The sequence below is a fragment of the Zonotrichia leucophrys genome, chromosome 15, assembly GCF_028769735.1.
Source record: "Zonotrichia leucophrys gambelii isolate GWCS_2022_RI chromosome 15, RI_Zleu_2.0, whole genome shotgun sequence".
Taxonomy (NCBI): Eukaryota; Metazoa; Chordata; class Aves; order Passeriformes; family Passerellidae; genus Zonotrichia; species Zonotrichia leucophrys.
The window spans coordinates 12,200,716-12,213,086 of NC_088185.1; the positions used below are offsets into that span (position 1 = coordinate 12,200,716).

The 12,371-nt window shown below is 51.0% G+C and overlaps 1 protein-coding gene across 3 annotated transcripts in view; it reads right to left on the reverse strand.

The window, feature by feature from the left end:
• KSR2 (kinase suppressor of ras 2) overlaps nucleotides 1–12,371 on the reverse strand; it is a 90,855-nt gene that overhangs the window by 13,815 nt on the left and 64,669 nt on the right. For all 3 annotated transcript variants that reach the window (XM_064727045.1, XM_064727043.1, XM_064727044.1), the window contains 2 exons: nucleotides 5,892–5,988; nucleotides 1,562–1,695 (listed from right to left, as the gene is read on the reverse strand). In XM_064727045.1, coding sequence (XP_064583115.1) covers nucleotides 1,562–1,695; nucleotides 5,892–5,988 — 231 coding nt within the window. The remainder of the gene's footprint in view (nucleotides 1–1,561; nucleotides 1,696–5,891; nucleotides 5,989–12,371) is intronic.

A 12,371-nucleotide genomic window follows, 5' to 3' on the forward strand; every position in this document is an offset into this window, starting at 1 on the left:
AACCCACCCTGAAAAGGGGAATTTTTGCAGACACTTCCTGTTCCAAAATTCATGGTGGCTGTGGATCCCTGCTCTCCTCTCAGCTCTCCTCCAGCAGAAAACATCTGCTGCCAGCAGCCCAGGGCACAAATTTTCCCATTTTCTCCATTTTTCCAGCAAAACTCTGCTCATTTCTCTCCAGTCTTGCTTTCCTGGCCATCTCCTGGATTTTGACCCCACAAGGGACATCCCAATCTTGGGCAGAGGTGACCACACATCGGCCACCTCCTCAGAAACCCCATTCCCCCATTTCTCATCCCATCTCTGGAGCATCCCTGACCTTCACAGCAAAGATTCCTGCCAAAGCTTGGGCTGTTTTGCCCAAATCCTCATTCCCTGCTGGAATGAGCTGTCCCTTCCTCCTGGCAGCCCCTGAATCCCAAACCCCCCGCCCAGCTGCCAAACCAGAGGCAAATCCCACTTTGGACCAGGAGATCCTGATTTCCTGCCTTTCCAAAGTTTTTGGCCAAGTTTGTGCTGAAATCCGTTGATATTCGTCCAGGCAGAGTGGAAAATCTGGGAGTGTGGGATGGAGAGAGGCGGCCACTGCCATTTCCTTTAATCCTTTGAAATAATCACTGGGAAATTGGGGAAAAATCCATCATTTCCAAAGTGCTTTTTATCTCCTGAGTATCTTTGCCATGGAGATGGAAGGACCAGGAGAAAACTGCCCAAGCTTGGGCTGTGCTGTTCCCAACAAAGGGTTTAGAAGGAAATCCAACACAAAGGATTTAGTAGGAAAGGTGGGAAAAATCAGCAATGTTCTTATTCCCCACTTAGAAATGGAAAATATAATTTCTGTTCTTCCTTCTCTGCTTCTGTTTCCTTTTTCCACCCCAGCTTTGCTTTCCTTCCTTTCCACAGCTGCTGGAACGCCTCTCCCTGCCATTCCTACAGCTGGAAAGCCCTCCCAAAGCATCAGGAAAAGAAATTTAATAAGGAAAATTTACCAAAACCTTCAGATTTAAACCCTCCGAGACCCCAAAATGTCACAGTGTTGTGAAAATCCCAAGCTTAGCTCTCATTGTCCACGTCCTGCTCCATGCCCAGCACAGACACCGTGGCCAGATGTCGGTGAGTCCCAAAATGTCACTGGAGTGGGGACAGCACAGGGATGGCATCACTCAATCCAGGCAGGGGATGGAGCAGATGCCAGGGATTTATAACGATGGAAAGGGAAAAGCCAAGGCATGAACCAGCCCTGCTGCCACAGCAGCATCTCCTGGCTGGCTGCAGGGGGGTTTGGCCATGGCAGTGATGCATCCCATGGGAAGAGGTTGGTCCAAGGGGCACAATCTGCCTCTCTGAGCCAAAATTCCAGAGGCTCACACACGGCATCGTGTTCCTTCCTATGGATCAAACCCAACTCCCTTCAAACAGAGCAGCCCCACAACACTCAAAGGCCTCTTGACCTCCATCTCAAAGGCTAGGGACACAGAGAAGCACTTGGAGAGGGATTTTTTGGGATTGTTCCCAGGTTTAGGGCACAGGGAGGAGCCCCAGAGTGTCCATGCCCTCCTACCTGCCTGCCTGGAGAACCCCGGAGATGCTGAAGAGCCCGAAGTCGGTGATCACCACCTTCCCATTGTCGTAGAAGACATTCTTGGATTTGAGATCCTTGTGGAGGATGCCCTTGGCATGCAGGTATCCCATTCCCTGGGGTGGGACAGAGAGAGGAAAACACCCTGAGGTTACACAAGCGGCACAAATGGGCAGGATAACGCCAGAGTGGTGGCATTCCCGTGGGATCCGTGAGCCACCAGAGCTCATCCAGGTGGCATCCATGAGCCACCACGGCACATCCAGGTGGCATTCCCATGGCATCCATGAGCCACCATGGCACATCCAGGTGGCATCCATGAGCCACCATGGCACATCCAGGTGGCATTCCCATGGGATCCATAAGCCACCACAGCACAATCCACGTGGCATTCCCATGGCATCCATGAGCCACCACGGCACATCCAGGTGGCATCCATGAGCCACCATGGAACATCCAAGTGGCATTCCCATGGGATCCATGAGCCACCACGGCACATCCAGGCTGTACCATGTCCCCAAAGGGCCCTGAAGGAAGGAAAAGTGCTTGGAAGGGATGGGCTCCTGGAGGGAGATGGGATTGTGGAGTGGGTGTCCCAGCTGCCACGGCGCCCGCTCATTTTCCTGATTAATTGATTCCACAGGAAAAATGAGCAGCAAACCCACCCCGCAGCCGCTTCCCTGGAACCCTCTGCTGGGAAATGGATGGTGATGATGTTTCTGCCTCTGTGTTTTTGGGGGCTGGCAGAGGAGGGTAATAATTCACCGCTCCCCACAGCCCCACCGGCGCTTCCGACGGCCCCATCCGCCTGGAAACGGGCGCCTCGCAGGAGTCCTGCCTTAATTCCTTCCCCCCAGGAAAAACTGCTCGGCGGTTAATTAAAATTAGTGCTAATGAGGCACAAAAAGGCCATGGGTGGGAAATCCAAACTCTCCTGTTTAGCCTCGGCAAATCAAGCAGACTGCCGGCAGCTCCGCGTGGCGGATGTTCAGCTCGGCGGGATCATTCTGGGAACGGGGAGGGGGATAAAGCACATTTATCCCAACTTCAGCAGGGATTTTCATGCTGTCCCACTTTTCACTCTCCTAAGCAGACTCGGGGAAAACTTGATCTGCAGGATGCTGCTGGAGGATCAATGGCCAACAGGCCGGCAAACTGTTGCTTAAGAGGGAATATTGGTTGTCTGGCACTGGAAAAAGGGGGATTTATTAACTGGAATTCCATGGGGATCCATCCATCCTGAGTCTCATCTTTTCATCTATCATCATTAAGCACGCAGGCTGTGCGAGATGAATTTATTTTTAAGCTGGCGGCTGATGTGGAGCCAGAAGCCCAATCCAAATTCCACCATCTGGAAAAAGTGGGAAAACAAACAGAAAAACACCCCAACCCAGCAAGATATGGGAGTTTCACTGCACCCGGTGGGGAGAAAATCCTACAGAGCTTCTGCCAAGGGATGCTGGAGGAAGGAAAGGATTTGGGGCTGGATGCCAGGACCGTTCCAGGCACCGGGATTAATTAGGGGTCTCCATTTCCCAGCACACGAAATAATGATGAGGTTTAAAAAAATCGGCTTTCAAATGTCACTGTCACCTCCAGAAAGTGCCAGGGTGGAGCAAGGAGCAGCATTCCAATGTTTCCCTGGCCAGGTGCAGTGCATGGATGAGCCCCAGTGCCCCGGGAATGCTCTGCAGCCCCTTCCCATTGTTTGAGGGTGATGGGATCCCAGAGCAGCACCAGGACCTCGCTCCCACATCCATGGAGCTCATCCCCATGGAATCACCAAACACAGCCCGGCCTTTGCTGGAGGGAATTTCCCTGGGCAAACCCCAATCCCTCACCTGGCTCCGTGCAGATCCCACTGCAAATTCCAGCCCTGCCACCTCAGCCCCTGGGATGGTCCCTGAGGAAACTCTCTGGGGCCAGGAACGCCTTCATGTGCTGGGCTGTGTGAAAAGCCAGCTCCCTCTGCCGGCACCGCTCCCGGGAGGAGCCTTCCTCCCCTTCCCGGGATAAATCATCCTCCCCCTCCCGAGGATCTCGGGATAACCTTGCACCCACCGATCCAAGGGGCTGAGCAGCTCTCCCGTCACATTCCAGGACTCAAAGGATAAAACCAAACAGCTGCTGTGACTGTGCAGAAAATCCGAAGCCTCCGGAAAATGCAGCTCCAATCCCACCCCAACCAAGGTGTTGGGATTTCCCTTCCTGACACCCACCACTTCCAAATCCCTCAAAATATCTGCTGGGGAAAGGTGGGAAGGGTGGGAATCTGCTGCTCCTCAGCAGGAATGGGCCATGTGGTTGGGTCATGGCATTGGGGACTTCTCCAGGAATTCCCTTTGGTGCACAGGGAGAGCATTTGGAGCTCTGCTAATTCCTCCAGGGATCTGGGGTGGATACAAAACCTCTCTCTTCCTCTCAACACCACAGACTTGGAGGTTTCCAACCTGTTCCCAACAGGCAGCAGCTGCAGAAAACAAGGATGTCTCAGCCTCATCCTCGAAACCCACACGGAGCAGCGAACCCACGCAGGGAAAGGGGCTGAACAGAGCTGTTGTTCCTGCTGGGAACATCTGGAAGGCAAAAGCCCTGAGCACAAAAAAGGGGGGGAAAATACAAGGCTAGACTGTGATGTTTCAAATGTTTGCTCAGCAGGAAAAAATCTGCGTCTAAAAGGTGGAAAACATGGATCAGAAGTAGGAATTCAGGAGGGAGAGGCTCTGGGCTGCCTCAGGCACCCCCAGCTCAGGCCATGGCTCTGAGATAGATAAAGATTCAGGCTGTGCTCACCTGGAGAGTCCAGGAGGACTGAAGGAATTTAAATTTTAAAGTTAAAACTGAATCTAAATAAACACAAAATAAACAATTTAATAAGGACAATCCAGGGAAAAGGCACTGCCCAGGAAATATTGCTGAACACATTCAGCTTTTAACCTGGGTTTGAACACTTAAGGAGGGCTAAGGTCTGCCAGAAAACCTGATTTTCTGTTTTCCCACCATTACATGTGGGATCAGCTCCAGGTTTGGGTTCCAGGTGGGGAAGTGTTGGCTGACCTTGAGCAGGGCACGGGGGCACTGTCACGGCTCCCATGCCAGAGCACGCGCCAAATATTCCTGGTGACAAATCTGTTTGGAATCACAGCACAACCCCGCTCTGGCAGGCAGCTCAACACCTCAGTGCTGCTGCTGACATCCCATGGGAAGCTGTGAGGGCTCAGGACCCGAATTCCCAGCCCCTCCACCCTGCCACGGGAGGATCCTGCATAGGATTGTTTGTAGGGACACGTCTGAGGTGTGGAAGATGCACTTGGAGTCATCCCTGGGAAATGTATGTGAGCTTGGCCTTGTGGCACTATGGCATAGATTTCTCCAGGAGCCTCGGCCCTGGGAATGTTTTATGGGAATACTGGGAATGCTGGAAGTGTCCAAGGCCAGGCTGGATGGGGCTTGGAGCAACCTGGGATAGTGGAAGGTGTCCCTGCCCATGGTAAGGGGAGGAGTGGGATGAACTTTAAGCTCCCTTCCAACACAAACCATTCTTGTATTCCATGATTATTACATTTTTTTCCAAGAGGAAAGGAATATCCCACCAGAAACTCCCCCAGAGCAGCAATGCTGGATTTAAACACCTGAAATTCCAGCAGGAATTCCAGCAGGGAAGAGGAGCAGTGGCCAGGATGAGCCCCAAGCACGGGGAGCCCATGGAAGCTTTGGTGCCACCCCAATTAACCACATGAGAGACATCAAAAATGCCTGGATTTTAAAACCAAGGAGTTCTAACCTTCCCAGAATCATTGGATTTTAAAACCAAGGAGTTCTGTCCTGCCCAGTATCCTTTTTAAAACTAAGGAGTTCTAATCTGCCCAGGACCCTTGGATTTTAGAATCAAGGAGTTCTATCCTACCCAGAATCATTGGATTTTCAAACCAAGGAGTTCTATCCTGCCCAGAATCCTTGGATTTTAAAACCAGGGTGTTCTAACCTTCCCAGAATCATTGGATTTTAAAACCAAGGAGTTCTATCCTGCCCAGAATCCTTGGATTTTAAAACCAGGGTGTTCTAACCTTCCCAGAATCATTGGATTTTAAAACCAAGGAGTTCTGTCCTGCCCAGAATCCTTGGATTTTAAAACCAAGGAGTTCTAACATGCTCAGAATCCTTGGATTTTAAAGCCAAGGAGTTCTGACCTGCCCAGAATCCCGGGATTTTAAAACCAGAATCCTTGGCTGCTCCTCTCCTGCTCCCCAGAATGACTGGACTGGACTCTTGGCTGGGTTTTCTGCAGGATCCAGACCCCACCAGACCATACCTTCACAATTTCTTGTGCTATCTGCCTCGTCTTGTTGACATCCAGGACAATTTTGGCGTCCCTCACCACGGAGTAGAGAGTCCGTCCTTTACACAGGCTGGAAGAAAAGGGAAAGAGAAGTTACAAACCCTCCTGGAGAAACAGCCCCAAATCATAAATAAATAAGTAAATAATCACAGGATTTGGGGCAGATTTTGGCCCCCTGGCTGGAGGCAGGCTGAGGATTCCATAGGGAACTGGGGGCTCTCCCAGTTTGGCACTGGGAGGGAGCTCTCAGCACCCCTGGTTCACCCTGGTGGCACCACTGTGGTGGCACAAGGGACAACCTGGGCTAGCCCCTGGCTTTTCCCTGTGTCCCAACCCAGAGCAAACCCCCTGGTCCTCCCACCTCTGAGTTTTTGTGCAGAACTTGCCGTGGCTCCCCCCTCCTCCTCCTCCTCCTCCTCCTCCTCCTCCTCCCACGGGATCCAAATCTCACAGATGTAAAATGAGTCAAAAGAGGAAAGACAGGGAGGGGGAAAAAAAAATCCCCCAACCCAACCCCGTGCACTGTACAATGTCCTCCAATTTTCCTTCTCTTACCAATTACAGTAAAATCTATTTACAGAGCCTTAATTACCAAAGGCAGCTGGATGGGGGGGGAGGGGGGGGATGGATATAAACCAATTAAAAATATATTGACATTTGAATATCATAATGGAGGACGTGGGTGGCTGCTGCCTCGACTCCCGCCCACAAAAAAAAGAGCTTTTTTTTTTTGCTTTTCTCTATCCGCCCACGCTCATTCCAGGCAACTTTGGAAAGATGAGACTGGATACCTGTGCCTGGGAAATAAAACACCCAGCACACAGCTTGTTAAAGAGGTTTGGTGGTTGCAGATGTTGATTTGATTCTGTTCTGGTTAACAAATTTAAAGTTCTAGGGTTTCATTCCACTGCTTTCCCCTCGCCCAGTTCCTCCTGCCCTGGGAATTCCAGCATGCACTGGTTTGGATTCAACCCCTGAGAGAGGTTTTGTCCTTTCTGGGTGAAAATAATCACAGAATCATAAAAGAGAATCACAGGATGGTTTGGGTTGGAAGGGACTTGAGGGACCATATAATTCCAGCCCTCTGCCATGGGCAGGGACACCTTGGATGGGGCTTGGAGCAACCTGGGATAATGAAAGTGTCCCTGCCCATGGCAGAGAGTGGAATGGGATGAGCTTTAAGGTCCCTTCCCACCCAAACCATTCCATGAGTCCATGAAACCCAGAAAAACCCCAAACTCCAGAAGCTCATGGATACAAAGGATCCTCCTGCTCCACATCACTCCATGGGCAGAGAGCAGAATTTTCAGGACAAGCAGTGAAACAGGAATGGGATCAATCCCCACATCCCATGGGTTTTGGAAAGACAACAGCACCCTCTCCTCACTGGAAGCATTAGGAATTGTCCTGCTGGGCACAAGTGAGCTGCAGAGGGGATTTAGGGCAGCGAGTGCCTCCTCAGGGATGGCTTTCCTTGCTCAGGTGTCCCAGCACCTCCCGGAGCATCCCAGCTGGATTTATTCCCGAGGCAGCTGCACTCCCTCTGAACCATCTTCCCATCTCCTGCAGCACTTGGACTGCAGTCAAATAAGAATTTGCTGGAGATTAGGATCCAGGCACTTGGAAATCAGTGATAAAATCCTCGGGTTTCTGTAACCAGAATGAATCAAAGTGTGCAGAATAACAACGGACATGGATTGTCCTTCCACCACCTCTGTTTTCCTACACTAATTTGCCACATAAACCCACCAAGCTGTAACCTCTGCCACACAACTGCATTTTGCCACCTCCATGACCTGCCTGCACCCACAGGAGTTCCCCCAGCCCTTCCCAACCTCTGGAAAACACGTTTTCTCCCAGAGAAAACCTTTATACAGCCAGCTGCCTGTATCTGAATTGGTCACAAATTGACACTGGAAATGCAATGAGTGGATTAGCACTGGAACAGGGCTGGATTCCAGCCCTACAGCAAGTTAAGATCAGCTGTTTTCCTGGTAAAGGGTTGTTTAGAGGAAAATCCTCCCATTTCTGCTTATCTGAACTGCTGAGATAACCCTGAGAGCGGAGCTTGCAGCCCTTGGCTGGTGAGATTCCCATCTTTCCACTTCATTTACAGGATTTCCAAATCCTCCCCAGTGGATGGAGCCGCTGCAGGAGGACAGCCAGACCTGGGCTGGTGGCACCAGGACATGTCCCTGCCACCTCTGCTCCTCAGACCCTGGCAGAGCCATCAAAGCAGCCCAGGTGCTTCTCCCCTCCCCTGGATGAATAAATCCGAATGAATTCACCGAGCGCCCGCCACCGGCACATCCGACGTTTCTTGCTGGATAAGGAGCTGCCAACGTGGAGATAAAGCCTGGTTGATACCTTTTATGCAGCACCTGAGCCCATTCAGCCACCACCTGCAGAACCTTTTCATGGCACAGCTCCACAATTCCGCTTCTCCTCATTCCTCAATTGCTCCCCATTCGGGGCAGGACAAAGAGCGGCACCCGGGGCACGCTCGGAGCCTTCTGCCTTTCCACTTGGAGAGGTCCCTGCTGAGCCTGGCTTTGAGGGACACGGCTGTGGATGACAAGGCCACAAAATGCCTACGCTCGACACCAAAAACAAGGTAGATAATTTGCATCTTCAGATGGATGCTGGGTTATTCAGCACTGAATGAAAACTCATAAGGAATTCTTGTCTTCTTCTCCCAAACTTCTCCGTCCCACCTGGTGGCAGAGCAGGTTGATGACATGTGCCCTGGTGCCAGGAGGTGACCAAACAGCATCCAGACCTGAGGGGTGACTGGGACAGAGACACAGAGATCCTTCTGGGAGTCCTCAGGAGTGCACCTCATCCCATGGAACATCCATATCCACATCCCGGTGCCTCTCCCAGCATCAGGACAGGCCCAGCCCCATCCTGCTGCAGATGTCACTCTCAATTCAAAATGAGTTTTTGAAGTGTTCAGCCAAGCAAGCCAAATCCCAAATTGCTTTATAAACATTCTGCATTCCCAACGTGGGCTGGAGACATCAGCAGCGGGAGCAAAGCCAAGGCGGCTCGCAGAGGAACAATTTGGGATGAGGGAGGAAGAGCTGGAGCACTGCCTCTGGGTGTTTGTGCTGTTCCATGGGAAAACAACCTCATCCCTCTTCCATCCCTTGGGGTTTTTTACCCCTCTCTGCAATATTGATGGTCATCAGCTCTGCACTGGTGGCCAGCACCTCTACATTGGTGGTCATTGTCTCTACATTGATGGCCATTACTCCTACACTGGTGGCCAACTGGTGGCAATAACCTCTACACTCATGGTCATCAAGTCTACACTGATGGCCATCACCTTTACATTGACGGCCACCACCTCTATACTGATGGTCAATGTCCCTACACTGGTGGCCAACACCTCTACATTGGTGGTCATTGTCTTTACATTGATGGCCATTACTCCTACACTGGTGGCCAACACCTCTGCTTTGATGGCCACCACCTCTACACTGGTGGCAGTCCCCTCTACACTGATGATCATCAAGTCTATCACCTTTACATCGATGGCCACCACCTCTATGGTCATTGTCTCTACACTGGTGGCCACCACCTCTATCCTGGTCACCATCAACTCGACATTGATGGCCACCACCTCTATACTGATGGTCAATGTCCCTACACTGGTGGCCAACACCTCTACCTTGATGGCCACCACTTCTATCCTGGTGACCATCACCCCTACACTGATGGTGATCACCTCTACAGTGATGGTCATCACCTCTACACTGGTGGACATTACCTCTTACACTGATGGCCATCACCTTTACTTTGATGGCCACCCCGTCTATAGTGATGGTTAATGTCCCTACACTGGTGGCCAACACCTCTACCTTGATGGCCACCACCTCTACAGCGATAGTCATCACCTCTACATTCATGGCAATCAATAAGTCAATGGCCAACACCCTTCTGTTGATGGCCAACACCTTTACACTGATGGCCATCACCTCTACACTGGTGGCCATAACACTACATTCATGGCCAACACCTCTGCAAGGATGGAGGTTCCATCCTGTCCCCTGCTCAGGAGCAGGGATCATCCCGAGCCAAGAGTTGTGGGGCACATTCCATCACTCCAGGAGCTTTGTGCTTCCCTTCCCTCTTCCCATCCCCATAAATGCCCATTCAATTAAAGAGGTGATAAATGCCAGACCCTGGGAAGTTCATGCTGGGATATGGATTTATAGGGAAGCAGCTCGGATACCATGGAGACAGCCAGCACTACAGACCCAGGGGAGACACTGGAGAAGAGAGCGAGGTGGGGAATTAATAAAAAATGCTTTAATATAAAAATACCTCTGCTCCCAGGTTACATCTGTGCTGCAAGAAAAGACACGGCAAAGGATGCTTGGATGCTCCCACATTCCCCAGCAGTTTACCCACTTTGAGGTTTTCATGGAAAAAGGATCCTTTGGGGAATGTTAAGAAAGAAACAGCAACAGGAACCACTGAGCCAGGACTTATTTGATTTCATTTGAGCAGGACCAGAGAGGGAAAGAAGGAGCTCTGCACATTCCAGCACGTTCCTGACTTATTTAGGAAGTTTTCCAGCTGCTCCCATATATTGGCTTGTTTTTCTCTTTTCCCAGCTTCTAGCAACAGTTCTTTTGGAACTCAACAGCTCCTGAGGTGTTTCACACAAAGGAAAATTGAACAAGGCTGTAAGAGCAGCAATGGGAGAGCTTTAGGTTCATTTTTATCCCGAGGTTTTGTTTTCCTCTAAATGGATAAGGAATTTCGCCCCCTTGATTCCCTGCCAATGCCAGAGCCAGCAGTGGCAGCATCCAGTCTGAAATTCCTCAGCCCTCTACGTCCAAACTCCACAACCATGACCAGGGAGGAAAAATTAGGATATGAGGGAAAATTTCTTCACTGAAAGGGTTGTCAAGCCCTGGCACATCCCTGGAGTCCCCATCTCTGGAGGATTTAACAGCTCTGTGTGGCACCTGGGGACACGGATCAGTTGTGCCTTGGCAGTGCTGGGGGAATGGTTGGAATTGACAATCTTAAGGATCTTTTCCAATCCAAACAATTCTGTGCTTCAACAGAAGCAGCAGCCAAAACTCAATGCCAGAAAAGGCGTGACCTGAGCATCCAGCAGATCCCAGCCCCTCCAGGCTGGAAATACTCATCTCATCCAACCCCATTCCAACTGAACCCAACGGGAAGATGGGGAATTCAACTCCTGCCATTTCAAGCAGAGCCCATGTCCCCATCCTGGAGATGGGAGAGACCCTCCTGCTCCTCATGGAGAAGCCTCTGCAGAGCCAAACCAGCAGGAGGAAACAGAAAAGCCCTGGAGAGCCAACGCTCCCCTCATCCCACTCTCTCCAGCCGATGGAAGGACCGACTTTTGATGGATATTACTTAGGCAGCAAAATTTCCCTGCCGGCAGCTGGCACGCGAGATAACTACAGCCAAACCACAAGGGCTGCAGGAGGAGGAGGAGGAGGAGGAAAAGGAGGAGGAGGGGGATCTGCCTCCCCGAAAAGTAGCTCCAACTCCATCGTCGCCTCGGAAAAAAACAAGTTCTTTGGAAAAAGCCAACTCCATGCATTTTTATTTGGAGGAAATAGAGGAGACGAGCTCTTCTCCAGCTGCGGGGAGAAGAGCTCGGAGCCAGGTGAATGCAAAGCAGCCCCTGGGGCTTAGCTAAAGCCAGGCTTGCAAACAAGTCATCCGAAAAAGCTCCGTGCTCCAGGTGCCACTTGCTGCCTTTGGAAAGGACGCGCTCGGAATCGGCTCCGAGAGGGAGGGTTGGGTGCACAGGGATGAGTGGAAGCGCCTCGACCTCCTTGTCTCTGATATATTCTCTGCACTGTTCTGAACTTCAGGAAGGAAAATAAATTTTTTTAAAAGCCCTTTTGGAGAAAGGAAAGAAACTTTGGATTGAGCTGGCTGCTTCCCTGCAACCACTTCGGAATAGTAATAATGATCATTATTAATAAAAAGTTAATGCTGTTGTGGCAGGAAGGATCTGTTTCTTGGGCTAAGCAGGGTGCCAGCACATGGATCCCCCCACAGGCAGCCCTGCTCTGTCCCAAAGAGGATCCCAGGCACTGAGGATGCTCAGAAAAAATCAGGAATGATGCTGGGATGTCACTCAACAGGGATGGGAAGAGCTGGCACGAGCGGAAGGGCTTTTTGGGATCATCTCTCAGCGGGGCACTTAATCAAAGGCATTTCCTTAAATCCCTTCCTCTCCAGAACAGCGAATCCCGCTGTGTTAAGCACTTTCCCGGAGAAATCAGGGCCAAACCGGCAACACTTCCATGGCATTTGGAAACACTCTTAAAGCACAAAGGAAAACTTTCCCCCTGGAGCATCCTCCACATTAAGGAGCCGCCGGCGGCAGGGATTTGATGCTCCAGTGGGTAAGGAAAGCTTAGCCAGACCCATATCAAACACAGAGGATCAAAC